Source organism: Eulemur rufifrons, chromosome 30, assembly GCF_041146395.1.
Source record: "Eulemur rufifrons isolate Redbay chromosome 30, OSU_ERuf_1, whole genome shotgun sequence".
Lineage (NCBI taxonomy): Eukaryota > Metazoa > Chordata > Mammalia > Primates > Lemuridae > Eulemur > Eulemur rufifrons.
The window spans coordinates 99063384-99078051 of record NC_091012.1 but is presented as its reverse complement, the minus strand read 5'-3'; the positions used below and the strand labels follow the sequence as shown (position 1 = coordinate 99078051).

Below are 14668 nucleotides of genomic sequence, written 5' to 3'. Positions count from 1 at the left end.
TAGTTGTTTGGCTAATTTCTTTGTATTTTTAGTAGAGGTGGGGTCTTGCTCTTGCTCAGGCTGGTCTCGAACTCCTGAGCTCAAGCAATCCTCCTGCCTCAGCCTCCCAGAGTGCTAGGATTACAGGCGTGAGCCATGGCGCCTGGCCCATAGTAACTGTTTAAATGACTATGAACCTATCACTGAGATTAAGCATATTGATATATTTCCAAAATTGCTGTAGATTTTTTTTACTTTTGAACAAAATATAGCATTACAAATACTTTGTGGATGGCCGGTTAGCTCAGTTGGTTAGAGTGTGGTGCTAATAACATTACAGATACTTCTAGGGCCCCACCCCACACCACATCCCTTTCCCCCTCTGTCCCTCAAAGGTAATTGTCATTCTGAAGTTGGTGTGTATTATTCTGATGAAGATTTTTATACTTTCACACATGTATCAGTAGCCATAAACAATAACTATTGTTTTTGTACAAATGGTCTCATAGTGTATGCATGATTTTGCAGCTTGTTTTTTATTTTTTATTTTTTCTTTTTTGAGACAGAGTCTCACTTTGTTGCCCAGGCTAGAGTGAGTGCCGTGGCGTCAGCCTAGCTCACAGCAACCTCAAACTCCTGGGCTCAAGCGATCCTCCTGCCTCAGCCTCCCGAGTAGCTGGGACTACAGGCATGCGCCACTATGCCCGGCTAATTTTTCTATATATATATTTTTAGTTGTCCATATAATTTTTTTCTATTTTTAGTAGAGACGGGGGTCTCGCTCTTGCTCAGGCTGGTCTCGAACTCCTGGCCTTGAGCGATCCACCCGCCTCGGCCTCCCAGAGTGCTAGGATTACAGGCGTGAGCCACCGCGCCCGGCCGCAGCTTGTTTTTTAAATTCAACATTGTTTTTCAGATTTATCCAAGTTGATTGATCTATATCTAGTTCCACTGTATATTACATACTATTGTATAAATAAATCACAGCTGATTTATCTATTCCTTTACTGAGGAACAATTGGGTAGGTTACACTTTTTCTGCTATTACATACAGTGATGCAGTGAACATCCTTGCACATGTCTACTCATACTCATGTTTGAGATTTTTCTCCAGGACAAATACCTAGAATTGGATTGCTGGGTAATAGGAAATGTGCATCTTTAATTTTTCCCCACCATTTTACTATGAGAATTTTCAAACATACAGAAAAGTTGAAAGAATTGTACAGTGAATTTGCATGCACCCACCACCTAGATTCTACAGTTAACCTTTTATTATAGTACTTGCTTTATCAACATAACTATCCATCTACTCATCCCTCTTATTCATCCATCAAGCCATCCTGCTTTTTATGGATCCATTTCAAAGTTGCAGACATCAATACACTTCACCCCTAAACACTTCAGCCCACACATCATTCATTAGAGTTCATTATTTGTTCATAGTTCTTTTTTCTTTCGAAGTAAAATTTTCTTTTTCTTTCTTTTTTTTTTTTTTTTTTGAGACAGAGTCTCATTCTGTTGTCCGGCCTAGAGTGCCGTGGCGTCAGCCTAGCTCACAGCACCCTCAAACTCCTGGGCTTAAGCAATCCTACTGCCTCAGCCTCCCGAGTAGCTGGGAATACAGGCATGTGCCACCATGCCCGGCTAATATTTCTCTATATATTTTTAGCTGTCCATATAATTTCTTTCTATTTTTAGTAGAGACGGGGGGGGGGGGGGTCTCACTCTTGCTCAGGCTGGTCTCGAACTCCTGACCTCGAGTGATCCACCCGCCTCGGCCTCCCAGAGTGCTAGGATTATAGGCGTGAGCCACTGCGCCCAGCCCGAAGTAAAATTTTCATGTAATAAAATGCACAAATCTTTTTTTTTTGTTTTGTCTTGTTTTTTAATTTGTTTTATTTCAGCATATTACGGGGTACAAATGTTTAGGTTACATATATTGCCCTTGCCCAACCCAAGACAGAGCTTCAAGCGTGTCCATCCCTCAGACGGCTGCGCACCGCACCCATTAGGTGTGAATATACCCATCCCCTCCTCCCCCTCCCATCTGCCCAACACCAGATGAATGTTATTACTATATGTAAAATGCACAAATTTTAAGTGGTGATTCAGTGAGCTTTGACAAATGCATGTATCTGCATTGACCAAACCCCCATCAAGATACAAAACATTACCATCAACCCAGAAAGTTCCTTCATACCTCTTCCCAATCAATTATCCACCCCCATCCCCTGCCACTGCAGGCAACCAGTGTTCTGATTTTTTCCACCATAAATTGCCAGTTTTGTCTGTTACAGAACTTTGTGTAAATTCAGTAATGCATTTTCTATTCTTTGGTGTAAAACTTCTTTCATTCTGACTTTTTACTGTTGAATAGCATTCTATTGTATGAATATATCATAGTTTGTTTATCCATTCTCCCATTGATGGACATCTAAGCCATTTCTAGCTTGCGGCTGTTATGAATAAAGCTGCTTTGTTAGGCAACCTCTAAAATGGCCCCAAATGATCCCTCCTGAATGCATGACTTTGTAGATTACTGCTCCCTTCAATAGAGGCTTCAGGTGAGACCACAATCCTAAATGATAGCTTGATTGCAGCCCCGGGAGAGACCCTGAGGCAGAGGCATTCAGCTTAGTCATGCCTGGATCCACAGAAACTGTGAGATAATAAACATTTTTTGTTTTAAGTTGCTAAGTTTTGGGGTAATTTGTTATGCAACAATAGATAATAATATAGCAGCTATGAACATTCTTATAAAAGTCTTTTTCAGACATATGTTTTGATTTCTCTTGGATATGAATCTTTAATTTTACTAGATATTGCTGAATTAATCTCCAGAGTGGTTGTACTGATTTATACTTCTACCTTTAACATCTGAGTTCCTTTTTCTTCACTTTCTTATCAATATTTGATATTATCACACTTAATTAATTTTTTTTTTTGAGACAGAGTCTTGCTTTGTTGCCCAGACTAGAGTGAGTGCCGTGGCGTCAGCCTAGCTCACAGCAACCTCAAACTCCTGGGCTTAAGCGATCCTACTGCCTCAGCCTCCCGAGTAGCTGGGACTACAGGCATGTGCCACCATGCTTGGCTAATATTTCTCTATATATTTTTAGCTGTCCATATAATTTCTTTCTATTTTTAGTAGAGATGGGGGAGGGTCTCGCTCTTGCTCAGGCTGGTCTCGAACTCCTGACCTTGAGTGATCCACCCGCCTCGGCCTCCCAGAGTGCTAGGATTACAGGCCTGAGTCACCGCGCCCGGCCTAATTTTTTTAAATGTTATTAATTTTGCCAATCTGATGGGTGTGAAATATTACCAATCAGATTGCATTGAAGTGGGAATAAGTCTCATCCCCTTCATTTTGTGTCACTTTTAACTTTCCTGATTACTAGTAAAATTTACCATCTTTTCATATGTTTATTGGCTCTTTTGTGTTTCATCCTGTGTCAATTATCTGTTCATATCATTTTTTCGGTTTTTTGTTATCTCATAACTACCATTTTTAAATTGAATTATATTTTCTGATTTATAAGAGCTCTTTTTTTTTTTTTTTTTGAGACAGAGTCTCGCTCTGTCACCCAGGCTAGAGTGCCATGGCGTCAGCCTCGCTCACAGCAACCTCAAACTCCTGGGCTCAAGCGATCCTACTGCCTCAGCCTCCCGAGTGGCTGGGACTACAGGCATGTGCCACCATGCCCGGCTCATTTTTTCTATATATAATTTTAGCTGTCCAGATCATTTCTTTCTATTTTTGTAGAGACGGGGCCTCGCTTTTGCTCAGGCTGGTCTGGAACTCCCAGCCCCAAGCTATCTTCCTGCCATGGCCTACCAGAGTTCCGGGATTACAGGCGTGAGCCACCACGCTGCTGGCTTGAACAACTTTTTGTATGTTTATTGACCATTTGTTTTTCTTATACAAGTTTATTGGCCATTTGGATGTCTCCTTTTATGAAGTACTAGATTTAAGTCATTTTTATTGGATTATTTGCATGTTTTGTGATTTAATAGGACTTCATTATGTATTCTGAATGCAAATCCTTTGTTGGATATACGTATTTCAAACATCTCTCTTTGTCTTGCCTTTTCACTCTCTTAACAGTATCTTTTGATAAACAGCAGTTCTTTATTTTATTTCATTTCATTTTTTTAATTAGGAGAAAGCACAAATGCTGTCCCCCAGTACCACAAATTACATAGTGAAGTTTCCACATTTGAGGAAATCTCAGGGGTCAGCACATCCAGAGTGCAATGGATAAGCCTCACCCTGGGAAAACCATCTTCGTGACCATGATATGTCCCCTGCCAGGTAAGTATAGTTCTTTATTTTAATTGAGTCGAATTTATCAAATTTTTCCCCCTTATGGTTAGTACTTTTTGTTTCCTATTTAAAAAATCTTTGCCAACCTCCAGATAATATTTTGAAATATTAGGTTTTTTTTCCTCCCTGTATTTTGCCCTTTCCCTTTCTCCCTTCCTGGCAGATAGCAGGTTCTGTGCTTCATTACATTCTAGGAAGTGTGTGGCTCAGCTAAAAGCAGATTAGTTTGTAAGACATTTAAGCTTTCTTTTCTAAAAGCCCAAGCACATTAAGGAGCATTGGGTTTGAAGTTGAATGGGACTCCTGTCAGATTATAAAGAGATGCCCCTTGGGTTTTGGGGTGAAGGGGGAGAAGTCAGCTAGACCTGGGCCTTGATTCCTGCAGCCTCCTGGTAAGGCCCCAGAGAGGAATAGCTGCTTAATTAATCTGGGAGACAAGAATGCAAGGCCTGGGGTTATGAATATTTTATAAGAGATTTCTGTGTCCCAACTGTGGTACAGAAGCCACAGAGAGCCTACAAATCTAAAGATGCCGAGTGAACAATGTCCCTCAGTGATAACCTATGAGGACAAATGATCCTCCTTAACACCTTTCCAAGGTTTGGCATTGCATAAGAACCCAGAACCAGTTAGTGGAGCCCCAAGAATGTAACTGAGATTGTCTCCCCACTCTGGCCCCAACAGAAGTAGCTGTATCTACTGGAAGTTTCTGGTGCCTGAGACTGAATTGAGAAAAAAACTACTTAAAGATGTAGACACAGAACATGGATGGAAATTACCTGATGTGAACTGCAGGTGAAAGTATAATCTTCTTAATAAATTCCAGTTTTAGCCAGCATAGCTTCCTGAATGATCTAGGATTAAAATAATGACATGGTTTAAAATGGAAGTGTTTTTTTTCTTTTTCCCTGAATTGTATTCCTTTTCTTGATCCTCTTAGGAGTTCACCAAACTTTTCTTCCTCCTGTATTTTTCCTTTCCATTAAAACAAAATGAACTTTGTTGCTTTCTTTAGATGTAAAAAAAATGCTTTTAATTGCCATAATAAAAAATTAAAAATACTCCTAATTTATTTTTTAAATGTTTAAAATGAAGTTATATTTCATGCACACAAAAGAATATTTATAACTTATATTTAAGTTATAAAGCTTAATAATAAATACCCATTTAAAAACTAAAACATTACCAATAACTTGTGTTTATCTGAATGTTACTCTCTAGCCTGTCCCCTTCTTCCCACATAGCTAACCACTGGTTTGAATTTTATGTTTATCATTTGTTTTTTAAAAGGTCTATTGCCTATGTATGTATTCATAAAAAATATATTGATTAATTTTTCCTTGTTTTTAGCTTTTTAAAATTATATCATGCCCTATGTTGTCTTTTGCATGTTGATCTTTTCATTTAACATTATGTTTCTAAGATTCATCCATTTTGTTACATGTACCTGTAGTTCATTCATTTTCAAATGTATAATATTCCACTGTGTACATATACCATAATTTATTTTTCTCTTGATGGACATTTGGGCTGTTTCCATGTTTTTACTATTACCAATAGTGTTGCTATGAACATGTCTCAGAGTACACACATGAAAGACCTTTTTCCAGGGCACATCCCTAAGATCTGAATGGCTGGGTTTTAGAATATGGGTATGTTCAACTTTATTAGGTAGTGCCAAAATGTTTCTGAAGTGGTTGTTCCAGTTTACGTTTCCATCGGCAATACATAAGTACTCCCCTTCTTATCACTTTGCATTGGCAGATTTCTAAACTTTCGGCAATCCAACGAGTAGAAAATAATATCTAATTGAGGTCTTATTTTGCATTGTCCTGCTTACTAATGAGGTTGAGCATACTTTCATATGTTTATTTGACATTCATCTTTTCTACTCTGTGAAATGCCTGTTCATATCTTTTGCCTTTTGTCTATCAAATCATTTTTGCCCCATTTTGATTTGTGAGAGTTCTTTTTTTTTTTTTTTTGGAGACAGAGTCTGGCTCTGTCACCTGGGCTAGAGTGCCGTGGCGTCAGCCTAGCTCACAGCAACCTCAAACTCCTGGGCTTAAGCAATTCTCCTGCCTCAGCCTCCCGAGTAGCTGGGACTATAGGCAAGTGCCACTATGCCCGGCTAATTTTTTCTATATATTTTTAGTTGTTCAGCTAATTTCTTTCTATTTTTAGTAGAGACGGGGGGGGGGGGGGTCTCGCTCTTGCTCAGGCTGGTCTCGAACTCCTGACCTCGAGCTATCCTCCTGCCTCGGCCTCCCAGAGTGCTAGGATTACAGGTGTGAGCCACCGCGCCCGGCCGACATCCATCACTTCTGCTGTATATGTTAGAAACAAGTCACTACATCCAGCCCACTGCCAAGGAGAGGGGATTATACAAGTGTGTGAATACTGGGAGAAAGGGAGTATTGGTGCCATCTGAGAGACTGTCTACCACACAAATGTATCAATTTTATCTTGTATCGTCGGTGCTTTTGTGTCTTATTTAAGATATATTTCCCTACCTCAAAGTAAAAACATACAGTAGTGCCCCCTTATCCACGGTTTTGTTTTTGGTGGTTTCAGTTATCATCAGTCAACCGTGGTCCTAAAATATTACACACAATAAGATATTTTGAGAGAGACCACATTTATATAGCTTTTTTTTTTTTTTTTTTTTTTGGAGACAGAGTCTCTGTTGCCCGGGCTAGAGTGCCGTGGTGTCAGCCTAGCTCACAGCAACCTCAAACTCCTGGGCTCAAGCGATCCTCCTGCCTTAGCCTCCCGAGTAGCTGGGACTACAGGCATGCACCAGGCTAATTTTTTTTCTATATATTTTTAGTTGTCCAGATAATTTCTTTTTATTTTTTTTTTTTTAGTAGAGACGGGTCTCACTCTTGCTCAGGCTGGTCTCGAACTCCTGAGCTCGAAGGATCCACCCACCTCAGCCTCCCAGAGTGCTAGGATTACAGGGGTGAGCCACCACACCCGGCCTATATAGCTTTTATTTTAGTATATTATTATAATTATTCTATTTTATTGTAAGTTATTGTTCTTACTCTCTTACTGTACCTAGTTCCCTATGTTCCCAAGGGAGCTTATTTCCTATGGATAAGGGGGACTATGTATTCTCCAGTATTTTCTTCTAAAGGTTTTAAAGTTGTCAGTGCCCCCCAGCCAAGACCACCAGTAACATAGCTGAATTGAATATGAACAAGTTGAGTTTATTACTTATTGCAGCAAGGGGGAACACACACCATGAGGAATCAAGGGGTGTCTCAGTAAGATTATGTTAGAAACAACCTTTTATTAGACTTTGGTGATTTGGATGAGGGTCTAAGAAAGTGATGATTTGATCTAGATTGAATCCTTTCAGAAAGTATGGGGGGATTCTATAATTATATATCTCAATAAATCTTATCTATAGGGAGGGGAGAATATTGTGAGTATAAAGAAGCAACAGTCACTCACTCATTTTGGCCCAGAGAAGGAGCATTGGTATTTTGTGGATAGCAAAGTACTTAGACAAAGTTATGAAGTGACCTTGCTTTGTCTCATTTTGTCATGGTCTCAGAATAACCTTGTCTGGGATTGGTATTCTGTGAGATTGTTTATGTCTAAATAAGAGAATAACATAGCCTAGCTGTAAGTGTCAAGCAATCTTGTCAATGTCAGGAGTTGTTCTTTTTTGTTTCTTTCTCAAAGTTTTGCCTTTATTTTTAAATGAAACAGTCTGGAGTTGGATTTTTGTATATGATATAATGTAAGGCTCAAATTTCACTTTTTCATATGTATAACAATTGTGATACTGTAATTTCTGCCAAATCTCTGGTTGTTAACCCCCTGTTTTGAGAGCTTTTAGCAAATGTTGTTATGAGTTGGTTGTTTTACTAACACTTAAGAGTGTGGTAAGGACAGGTGTGGTGGCTCCTGCCTGTAATCCTAGCACTCTGGGGGGCCGAGGCAGGAAGATCGCTTGAGCTCAGGAGTTCAAGACCAGCCTGAGCAAGAGTGAGAGCCCGTCTCTACTAAAGCTGGGCATAGTGGTGCACACCTGTAATCCCAGCTACTTGGGAGTCTGAAGCAAAAGGATCTCTTGAGCCAGGAGTTTGAGGTCACAGTGAGCTACAATGATGCCACTGCACTCTACCCAGGGCGACAGAGTGAGACTCTGTCTCAAAAAAAAAAAAAGTGTGATAAGTTAGTGATATATCCAGTCAGTGTGATATGCATTTCTTTTACCTTTTCTCTTTCTTTTTAAACAAAGTTTTGGGGGTTCATGTGGTGTTTTTCAGAACAGGAAAGGTTTCTCTTGATTCTTTGAGGACCTCTATTGATAGAAACTCATCATGCCTTTGAGTTTACCTCAGAGAGGATCTCTGGAAGAAATAATCACCAGAATCTACCGAGCTTAGTCAACGGGAATGTGTTTAGAAATGAGAAATGAAAGCAACAGGAGAATGAATTACCTAGATATTTGGTTCCATAATAAATGTTTGTGTAGTACTTTTAAATAATGAGGGACTAAACTGGGGGACAAAACACCATAGAAAGGGTTATAAGAATGGTTTTAGACAGATGTAGGTCAATATAAAGAAATCTGAATTTGCTGTAAGTTGCCATTCAGATAGGTTGAAGTTTAGTCAAGGTCCCTGCATTTCTAGGAATCTTTTGCTTTTATTCTACAGTTTTTTTTTTTTTGTTTGTTTGTTTTTTTTTTTTTTTTTTTGAGACAGAGTCTCACTCTGTTGCCCAGGCTAGAGTGAGTGCCGTGGCGTCAGCCGAGCTCACAGCAACCTCAAACTCCTGAGCTCAAGCGATCCTCCTGTCTCAGCCTCCCGAGTAGCTGGGACTACAGGCATGCACCACCATGCCCAGCTAATTTTTTTTTTCTATATATATTTTTAGCTGTCCATATAATTTCTTTCTATTTTTAGTAGAGATGGGGTCTCGCTCTTGCTCAGGCTGGTCTCGAACTCCTGAGCTCAAACGATCCGCCCACCTCGGCCTCCCAGAGTGCTAGGATTACAGGCGTGAGCCACCACGCCCGGCCTATTCTACAGTTTTAAAAAATCATTTGATTTATATTTTTAACTACTTTATTGAGGTATGATTGACATACAAAAAGTTGTACATATTTAATCTATATGATTTGATGAGTTTGGAGATAAGCATACACTCGTGAAACCATCACCAAAATCTATGCCATGAACCTATCTCTCACCTCTAAAAGTTTCTTCCCACTCTTTTTATAATTTTTTTTTTTGAGATGGGGTCTTGCTCTGTTGCCTGGGGCTAGAGTGCTGTAGCATCAGCCTAGCTCACAGCAACCTGAAACTCCTGGGTTCAAGCAATCCTCTTCCCTCAGCCTCCTGAGTAGCTGGGACTACAGGCTAGCGCCACCACACCAGCTAATTTTTCTATTTTTTGTAGAAACAGAGTCTCGCCTCTTGCTCAGGCTGGTCTCAAATTTCTGAGCTCAAGTGATCCTCCTGCCCCAGCCTCCCAGAGTGCTAGGATTACAGGCGTGAGCCACCACATGCCCAGCCTCCTTAACCTAGTCTAAATAGGTGTTGGTCCCCACCCTTCCACTGAAATTGCCCTTGGCAAGGTCACCAGTAACTTCTACCTTGCCAACTGCATTCGATGCTGCTTTATCCCCATTTTACTCTACAACTTGCCAACATTCAACAGACTTGATTATTACACTATTATAATACTTTCTTCTCTTAGTCTACATGACACTTAAAGCTCATGATGTTTGTCTTATCTCCCTCATTGCTCCTTCACCCTGTATTATGCTGACTCCAGTTCCTTTACCTAGCCTTCAAATTTTGGAGTGTTTAAGGCTAAGCCTTCTGACATTTCTCCAGATAATCTCATCCAGTCCTGAGCTTTTAACTACCATCTGTATACTAATTATTCCCAAATAGACACCCTTAGCCTTGACTCAATGTCACAATTGTATATTCAACTGCCTACTGAACGTTTCCACTTGGATGTCTCGTCAGCTTCTCTAATTTAGCTTGTCTAAAATAGAATCTTGATTTTCTCACCACTACAAAACTATTCCTACTGCAGTCTTACCCATGTAGGTTAATGGCAACTTCATCCTTCTGGTTGCTCAGACTAGAAACCTTAGAGTCGTCCTTGATACCTCTTTGCACTCTAGATCAAATCCATCATGAGTCCTCTCAGCCCCATCTCCAAAATATATCCTAAATCTGTCCACTTCTCACCATCTACACTAAGAAATCTTGGGGATCACTGAGAAGAAAAGCAATAGGAGAAGGAGCATTTGTACTTTCCCTAATCAGAGAACAGCACACTTCCTGTACCCTTGGCAAATGAGTCAGGGAGTGGGGAGTGAAAAGCATTGTAGTGCTTGCTGCCATTAATCATAATTGAAGTCCACATTGTGATAGGCTCACTATTAGCCTTTTCATCTACTTATTCAAAGGAAGGTTTTAAAAACACACACATTGTCCTTCAAGGAGTTGGAGAGTGTTCTTATACCTTTGTATATTTGCACACGTTGTTCTCTTACCTGCAATTCCCTCTTGTCTGTATAGCCAACTCTTAACTCCTCAAGTCTTAGTCCAAATCTACTTTCCTCTAATAACTATTTATTAAATGGTATCTATAGACCAGGCTGTAGCCTGAGGTGTTAGGGAGATAAAGATAAATGAGACTGTTCATTCTCAAGTAGCTAGCTTCACAGATTGATAGTGGAGAAAGAAACATAAAGGAACAGATGTGACAAAGAGTTACAGGTTCTGACAGTGGTCTCAAGGGATTTCAATATGAGCATGTCTAGTTCTACCTGAGGGCATCAGGTGAGTCTGGAAAAATAAATAGGTGTTCACTAGGTGCAGAGAGAAGCAAGAGAAAAGATACAAAGTGTGAAACAATCTGGTCAATCCAAGAATGTTGATCCATTCAAAATGGGTGGGGCATCAGGGTGGTAGTTTTGCTGGTTTGAGAGATGAGGCTGGTGAAATCTGTCGTGGCTAAATGGCAAACAAATGTGAAAACTGAGGTTTTTGTCCTGTAGGGGAGGGAGAGCCATTGAAAGTTTTAATCAGGGGAGTAACCTGGTCAAATTTGCATGTTACAAAGATTCAGGTCTGCCAGTGTTTTTCTGGAGCTGGTTCCTACCACCTCCCAAGAAAGAAAATTGTCAGGAATTTTACAAGCCAATTGACATCATGTTAGTGGCTTGAAATTGGTCATATTTATATTGTGGAAATCAGCAAATGCTACAAATCAGAGTTTTTTCCTAGATATCTTGTTGTTCAATACACAGAAAAGCCCAATCAAGTTTGTACTAACAATAAACACGCAAAAAACCATATTAAACATACCACTTTGAGTCATTCCAAAGGAAATGAAATACTTAGGTATAAACTTAATAAAATGCGTGTAGAATTTATATGCTGGAAATTATAAAATGCTGATGAAAGAAATCAAAGCAGGCCTAAGTAAAAGGAGGGACATCTTTACTATCTCCATGGATTGAAACAACATGGTAAAGATGCACATTCTCCCTTAATTAATCTATAAGACTAATGCAGTTCCTATCAAACTCCCAGCAATGTTTTCATAGACATAGACAAGCATATTCTAAAATGTCTATGGAAAGGCACACACCACACAATAGCTATAGAATCTGGAAAAATAAGAATAATGTGGGAGGAATTAGTCTACTTTATTTCAAGACTTATTATATAGCTACAGTAATCAAGACTGTGATGTTGGCAGAAGGTTGGGCACATGGATCAATGGAACAGAAAAGAGAACCCAGAAACAGACCCACACAAATATGTCCAACTGATTTTTGACAAAGGAGCAAAAGCAATTTAATGAAGGAAGAATGGTCTTTCAACAAATGATGCTGGAGCAATTGGAAATCCATAGACAAAAATATAAGCCTTGACATAAACGTCACACCTTATATGCAAATTTAACTGAGAATGGATATTAAATCACATAGATTTAAATGTGAAACATGAAATTATAACACTTTTAGGAAAAAGCAGGGGGAAATCTTTGGGATCTAGAGCTAGACAGAGTTTGTAGACTTGATGCCAAAAGCACAATCCATATAAGGAAAAATTGATAAATTGGAATCATCAAAATTAAAAACTTTTGCTCTGTGAAAGTCCTTGTTAGAGGATGAAAAGCTACAGACTGGAAGGAAATATTTGCCATTAATATATGCAACAAAGGTGGCCAGGTACGGTGGCTCACCCCTGTAATCCTAGCACTCTGGGAGGCTGAGGCAGGTGGATCGCTTGAGGTCAGGAGTTCGAGACCAGCCTGAGCAAGAGTGAGACTCCCGTCTCTACTAAAAATAGAAAGAAATTATATGGACAGCTAAAAATATATAGAGAAATATTAGCCAGGCATGGTGGCACATGCCTGTAGTCCCAGCTACTCGGGAGGCTGAGGCAGGAGGATCGCTTGAGCCCAGGAGTTTGAGGTTGCTGTGAGGTAGGCTGATGCCATGGCACTCTAGCCCGGGCAACAGAGTGAGACTGTGTCTCAAAAAAAAAAAAAAAAAAAAAAAAAAAAAATATATATATATATATATATATATATATCTCCAACAAAGGACTGTATCTAGAATATAATAAATAGCTCTCAAAACTCAACAGTAAAAAACCCAAACAATTAAATTAGAAAATGAACAAAAGACATGAGCAGACATTTCACTTAAGAGGATATAGGCTTTCCGGCGGTGATTGCCTTCCCACAAGCACATGCCTCTCACAAAGGATCTCCTTCATCCCTCTCCAGAATTGGAAAAGAGGAAACACAAGAAGAAGTTCCTGGTGCAGAGCTCCAATTCCTACTTCATGGATGTGAAATGCCCAGGATGCTATAAAATCACCACGGTGTTTAGCCATGCACAAACAGTAGTTTTGTGTGTTAGTTGCTCTATTGTCCTCTGCCAACCTACAGGAGGAAAAGCAAGGCTTACAGAAGGGTGTTCCTTTAGAAGGAAGCAGCACTAAAAGTACCCTGCTTGAATGAATGGGAAACCATCCCAATAAACACATTTTGGATATATATATATATATATATATATGAGGATTGGAGATATAGATAGATAGATATAGAGATGACAAAGAAACACACAAAAAGGTGCTCAACATCATTAGTCACTAGGGAAATGCAAATTAAAACCACAATGAAATGTCACTACACATCTATCAGAATATCTTAATAACAACAGTGGCTGGGTGTGGTGGCTCATGCCTGTAATCCTAGCACTTTGGGAGGCTGACGTGGGTGGATCACTGGAGGCCAGATGTTCAAGATCAGCCTAGGCAACACAGGGAGATCCATCTCTACAAAAAAAAAAAAAAATTAGCCAGGTATGGTGGCACGTGCCTGTAGTCCCAGATACTTGGGAGGCTGAGGTAGAGGATTGCTTGAGCCCGGGTGTTTAAGGTTGCAGTGAGCTCTGATCATAACACTGCACTCCAGCATGGGTGACAAAGTGAGACCCATCTCTAACAAAATAAATAAATAAATAAAATAACAGTAATGACAACTCCAAATGCTGATGAGGATGCAGAGAAGCTGGATCACTCATATTAATAAATTGCTGGTGAGAATGTAAAATGGTATAGCCACATTGGAAAAGAGTTTGTCAGTTTCTTAAAAAACTATGCAACTACCATGCAACTTAGCAATTGTACTTCTGGGTATTTATCCCAGCAAAATGAAAATTTATGCTCACACAAAAACCTGTACAAGAATGTTCATAGAAACTATATTTATAATAACCCAAAACCAGAATCAGCCCAGATGTCTTTCAATAGGTCAATGGTTAAACTAAGTGTGAGACATTGATACCATGGAACACTACTCAGCAATAAAAAGCAATGAAGATGCAACAACTTGGATGAGTCTCCAGGGAATTAAGCTGAGTGAAAAAAGCCATTCTCCAAAGGTCATATACTGTTAGATTTGATCTAATTAAGGTTATTAAGTATGAAATGTCCGATTTCCTTAAGTACTAAGTTTGACAATTGATATCTCTGACATTTCACTTTTTTTTTTTTTTTTTTTTTTTTTGAGACAGAGTCTCACTCTGTTTCCCTGGCTAGAGTGCCATGGCGTCAGCCTAGCTCACAGCAACCTCAAACTCCTGGGCTCAAGCAATCCTTCTGCCTCAGCCTCCCGAGTAGCTGGGACTACAGGCATGTGCCACCGTGCCCGGCTAATTTTTTATATATATTTTTAGTTGTCTGGCTAGTTCCTTTCTAGTTTTTAGTAGAGACGGGGTCTTGCTGTTACTCAGGGTGGTCTCAAACTCCTGAGCTCAAGCGATCCTCCCGCCTCAGCCTCCCAGAGTGCTAGGAT

General features: G+C 39.7%; 1 protein-coding gene and 1 non-coding gene across 2 annotated transcripts; one reads left to right on the top strand and one right to left on the bottom strand.

The window, feature by feature from the left end:
- Nucleotides 1-4139: 4139 nt before the first annotated feature.
- Nucleotides 4140-4302, bottom strand: LOC138379172 (U1 spliceosomal RNA). The gene has a single exon (XR_011231978.1). It is a non-coding gene; the product is annotated as a U1 spliceosomal RNA (small nuclear RNA).
- An 8754-nt stretch (nucleotides 4303-13056) lies between these two features.
- Nucleotides 13057-13311, top strand: LOC138378424 (small ribosomal subunit protein eS27-like). The gene has a single exon (XM_069463765.1). It carries the CDS (start codon nucleotides 13057-13059, stop codon nucleotides 13309-13311), a length of 255 nt encoding a protein of 84 aa, XP_069319866.1.
- Nucleotides 13312-14668: the final 1357 nt, after the last annotated feature.